This window comes from Rattus rattus, chromosome 5 (genome assembly GCF_011064425.1).
Source record: "Rattus rattus isolate New Zealand chromosome 5, Rrattus_CSIRO_v1, whole genome shotgun sequence".
NCBI lineage: Eukaryota > Metazoa > Chordata > Mammalia > Rodentia > Muridae > Rattus > Rattus rattus.
Genome location: NC_046158.1, coordinates 131,808,192 through 131,813,201, shown reverse-complemented (window position 1 = coordinate 131,813,201; position 5,010 = coordinate 131,808,192). Strand labels below are relative to the sequence as shown.

The 5,010-nt window shown below is 47.2% G+C and overlaps 1 protein-coding gene across 1 annotated transcript; it reads left to right on the top strand.

Annotated features, from left to right (window-relative positions):
- Positions 1-552: 552 nt before the first annotated feature.
- Positions 553-4,756, top strand: Defb126 (defensin beta 126). The gene is made up of 2 exons (XM_032902398.1): positions 553-868; positions 4,429-4,756. Exons 1-2 carry the CDS (start codon positions 811-813, stop codon positions 4,692-4,694), a joined length of 324 nt encoding a protein of 107 aa, XP_032758289.1. The 5' UTR covers positions 553-810; the 3' UTR covers positions 4,695-4,756.
- The last annotated feature ends 254 nt before the right edge of the window (positions 4,757-5,010 follow it).

The window sequence follows — 5,010 nt, the reverse complement described above, 5'->3', positions numbered from 1 at the left end:
AAAAGTTCTTGCTGCTATTGCAGAAGAGCTGGGTTTGGGTCCCAGAACACTCGTGTTGGCTCCTTTGATACCTCCTTCTGACTTCTGCAAGCTCCTGCAATCATGTGGTGCACGTGCGTATACTCAAGCTCACACACACATATGCACACACACACACATATGCACACACACACACAGCATTAAATAAACATAAATATTTTGAAATAAACTTTAATTTTGAAGAGAGTATCTGAGCTCCCAGATTACCAACCGAGTAGTCGCCTCGCTCAACGATAGCCTCAATTCTTCTCTGTGAACCTTTGTTAAGGAGAAGAACCACACCCATCTACAGCTACCTATGGCAACCTATGTGCAGAAAAGCACAATTCATGGACAGATCCAGCAGACGTGGTGCTTCGGGAGAGCAGACGGACAGATGAACGGACAGCTTATACACTGCAGTGAGCGAAAGCCTCTGCTAAGGCAGGTGGCTGTGAAACCCCTCGGGTGCAACTCGCCAGCCGTGAAAAAGTCGATATAAACGCCTCCTATAATTCTTCCCTGTAAGTCACCCTGTGCTTTAACAGAGCTCACACCTCCAAGTCTTCCTGTTTCCCCGAAGGCATGGCTAGTGCAGGCCTCTGGGTGGTGCTTTCTCAATCAGAGCTGCTGGCCAATAGACCGAAGTCATGGTTGACACAGTAGCCTTTATTCTTCTGTTCTACTGGCTGAGCCGAGGCTCCTCCTAAGGGACAATAAGGATCTGCATCCAGAGTCATACTGCCTGAGAGTCTTGGACTCCATAGAACCTACTGCCTACTGACAGGAGCCATGAAGTCCCTATTGTCTGCTCTTATGATCATTATGTTCCTGGCCCACTTGGTCACAGGTAAATGCAAACTCTTGGGGAGAAAGAAACATTAGTCAGCCTAGAACAGGATCTTCTACATGAGTCCCTAACGTCGAGTGAGCTGTGAAACAGGGTCTAACTTCCTCAAGGCTCTCCAAGTGCAGCCTTCTCTGTGATCATAGCTTGGGGAAGGGAAAGGAAACCAGGGACCATTTCCAACAGAGGCAGAGGAACTGTGGCATCTAGAGTCCCCCTATCGTTTGGGGCCAGTCCTGTTGGCTTCACTTTGAGGACCATGAAGATGTCTCAATGGTTTTACTTCCGTGTTGGAGCACTGGTTCCTGATTATAAGATTGCGGTGGAGGGGAGACAGACATGACGTGTGGATGTGGGGAGCCTTAGGAGGCTGTTTCAGGACAGCTCTGTCTACACAGGCGCTCTCCTTCCTTCGGGCTGGTTGGTTGGTTTTGAGCCAGGCTCCTGCTCTGCAGACCAGGCAAGCCTTGAGCGTCTTGCCTCTCCTTCTGAAGGTCTGGGGTTACAGGTGCGCACTACCACACCCTGCCCGTTGTGCTTTGCCTCATTAACTTATGTATCTTGAGACAGGGCCTGCTACGTGGCCTAATCTTGTTCCAGTTCACCATCTGCCTACCTCTACCTCGCAGGCACTGAGCTTTGAGGCACACGGTACCGCTGTGGCTTTTATTTTAGCTCATTTTTGTGGAGCCGGGGACCACACTCAGAGCTTGCTCTTCTTAGGCTTCTGGCCCTGGGCTACCCCTGCAGCCTTTCTTCACTCTTGATGGGCATGCAATTATACATATTTGTAGAGTATAAGATGAAATCTTTATACAGTTCATAGTGAAATGGATCAAATAAAGAGTAGTTAGAATATAGCACCTGTCACCATAGCATCACATAAACATTCACCATAAACATTCATAAACTTTGTAGTGGGGACATTCAAAACCCTCTCCACACTGCATCGATACACCCAGCACATCGTCATCAAACACAGTTCTCCTACCGGATGACAGTATACGGTCTGCTTGTCTGTCGCTTATAGCCACAAAACCTGAACAAAAACCAAGAAGTGTTTTAGAAATAAAGAAAGGGGTTGGGGATTTAGCTCAGTGGTAGAGCGCTTGCCTAGTGAGCTCAAGGCCCTGGGTTCGGTCCCCAGCTCCGGAAAAAAAAAAAAAGAAAAAAGAAAAAAGGAAATAAAGAAACCTGGCAACCCTTTATCTCGACTAACAATTCCAAACATTATGACCAGCTGACACACATCTGTAGCCTGCTTCCTGCCCTTGGTTCTTGATTGGCATGTATTAGTTGTACAGAATAATTTGGCCTCCTGAATTCCCAGATTAACTGAATGGTAAACTGTGGTACAGACTCTCCTCTGAACAGAATGCAGCGAGGCGGGGTATGTGCATACGTAGGCTCAGCTGTGCAGATTGCTTGTGCAGAAGAGAACAATACGTAGTAAACAATCACAGAGGAGGGGGAGAGCTGGATGCGGGAGGCTGCTCTATACGTTTTTGGAAGTTCTGACTCAGTCCAAGGCTGTTTTCTACATCAGTTTTAATTTTTCTATGTCATTTCCTTACATTTTTCTGCCATTTTAGAGACACCCACTTGGAGAGCCCCCTCCTGTGCGACTATGGTGGTTTGTAATGTATGTAGATCATTGTAAAAAAAAAAGCACACAACCTGACTGACGTGTCACCGGGAACCTCTCCGATCCTATAGGCATATAGTGGACGTTCCATTGCTCTGTCCGAGAGTGTCATTTCTCTGACATTACCCGGCATGCCTGCTGCTAATGGGAATAGATTACGTGGGTTTGCACCTCTTTACTTTTCTGCCTCAGATTTCCGACAGGTGTTAGAAGGCATTTTCTATTTATATCATTTAAATATCTTATAAATAAGTTTAGAACTTTTATCTAAGACACGGAACTTTCTTTTTGCGGGGCATGGCTCAGGTCCTCAGAGGAGACTGAGCAGCTGGTAAGATCCATGACCAGTGACTGATTTAATGGAGCAAGGAGCTGCTCCAGTCACTGACTGTCAACCACACACATCCATCCACTGCACCTCTTGTCTCTGTCTCTGGCTGTTTTTCTCCACTTGCTGGCTGCTTTGCTGCCCCCACTCTCCTAGACTTTGCCTTCTTAGTCATTGCGCTATTCCCAAAATCTCGCCAAGTTCTTCGTATTGACCTCAGGAATGAGTTAAGCCACCAAAAGTGAGGTAGGGACTAGCCTCAGAGTCTCTTTCAGATCCTTACACATTCCCACACACGGTGTAGTAGCTCACAGTTATATATGATGTGGACGTACACACAGGTACCCCTGAGAGGAGGCTCCCTGATGTGCTGTTGGAGGCTGTACAGGACTGCTCTGTCTACACAGGCGTCCTCCTTTCTTCAGGTTGGTTGGTTGGTGGGTTTTGAGTCAGGCTCCTACTCTGCAGACCAGGCAAGCCTTGAGGGTCACTCCTATAATCTCAGTACTCAGGAGGCTGAGGCAGGCTAGCCTGAGCTACATAGTGAAATGTCCCAAACAACAATAACAAAAACTATAGAATGCACTTATAGTTCAGTACACATAGAGGTAGGTATATACAGAAAGAGATGGGTATAGCGTTCAGTTATATAAATATGTAAGAAATTTTTATGCTGATCTTTCCAAAATGGTCTACACTTTAGATTTATTTTTTATTTCATGTTTGAGTGTTTGCTTGTATGCATGAGGACTACCAGGGTGCAGTACCCATAGCAACCAGAAGAGGGTGTCAGATCCCCTGGAACTGGAGGTCGAGGTGACCTGCCATGTGGTTATTGGAAACTAAACTCTGGTTCTCTTCAAGAGCAGCGCTGAGCCATCTCTCCAGACCTTTAAGTGTCTGCTTCTAACAAGACAATATGTAAGACAAGTCTAGAGTCAGATTCTATCATGTGTAGGACCTCAGAAATGTGGAAAGACTTTGAAAATCTCCCCCATCATCAGCAGGAGCCCTGGATGTGTGTTCTGGCAACGGTGAGAGAGATGCCCACAGTGATTTGCGTATTCCCTTTTAAAATATGCCGCTGCTTCTCTTTGGGTGTTTGTACATGTTTCTGTTACATTTCGAGAAACAGGTTTCAGATTTTCTGGATTAAAAACAATTCCCGTTTAAAATACTGGAAAAGGGGCACTGTGAGTGCGTGCAGAATTCTACCCCTAGAAATGACGGGTCCTTCTGCATATGTGCACATAGAAAATCTAATTTACTTTTCAGAGAAAGTTTATATGATTAAGAAACATAGAACAGCAATTGGCGAGAGCCTAGGAGAAACAGCGCTCAGAAGGCAGGAGTTGCTCTTGGTTTTTTGTCTGTTTGTTGAGACAGGCTCTCTCTAGATATAACCCGTGCTGTCCTGGAACTTCTGTAGTCCAGACTAGCCTAGAACTCACAACTCACAGAGATCTGTCTGTCTCTGCCTTTGCCTCTGAGTACTGGGCTTAAAGGCACTGGCCACCAACCCATGCCTGGACATGGTTTTACCTATGTCTGTTCAGGTCCCAGTTTGATGGCTTTCTTCTCTCTCTACAGGTAACTGGTACGTTCGAAAGTGTGCGAACAAATTGGGCACCTGTAGGAAGGCGTGCAGAAAAGGGGAGTACCAGACAGACCCTGCAACGGGGAAATGCCCCATAGGAAAACTGTGCTGTGTTCTGGACCTCAAATGTGTAGGCGCAGATGGAAACCAAGCTGCTGGGGGGACACAGGCGGCAGGGGGGACACGGGCGGCAGGGGGGACACCGGGAACAGGGGGAACTGGGGCCACAGGGGCAGCGGCCACCACTGCCGCACCCTGAACGCTGCTGCCTCTTGTCTTATGACCTAATATCCCTGATTGATTAAAGCAAAGAGGCCTAAACCAGTGTTGGTTTCCTCTCTACATCCTTTTCCCACAATGCCTTTCAACCACCGCACCTTGTCTCCTCACTGTGGCGATTCCAGGTTGGGGATCCAAATTAGAGAGAGATGGGGCATAAGAGGGGTTAGACTCCAAACCCCATGCAGGACTGAGAAATAGAAGCCTGGCATCTTAAACACCAAGTACAGACCTTCAGTATGTCCTGACCAGGGGTGTTAGGGAAGAACGATGCAGATGCTGGGCCTCACCAGCCT

What these genes read in the sequence shown, in the direction of transcription:
- Defb126 (XM_032902398.1), top strand. Translation starts at nt 811, where the DNA reads ATGAAGTCCCTATTGTCTGCTCTTATGATCATTATGTTCCTGGCCCAC. An exon ending in CCTGGCCCACTTGGTCACAG is followed by an intron (nt 869 to 4,428) that starts GTAAATGCAAAC and finishes CTCTCTCTACAG; the next exon opens with GTAACTGGTACGTTCGAAAG.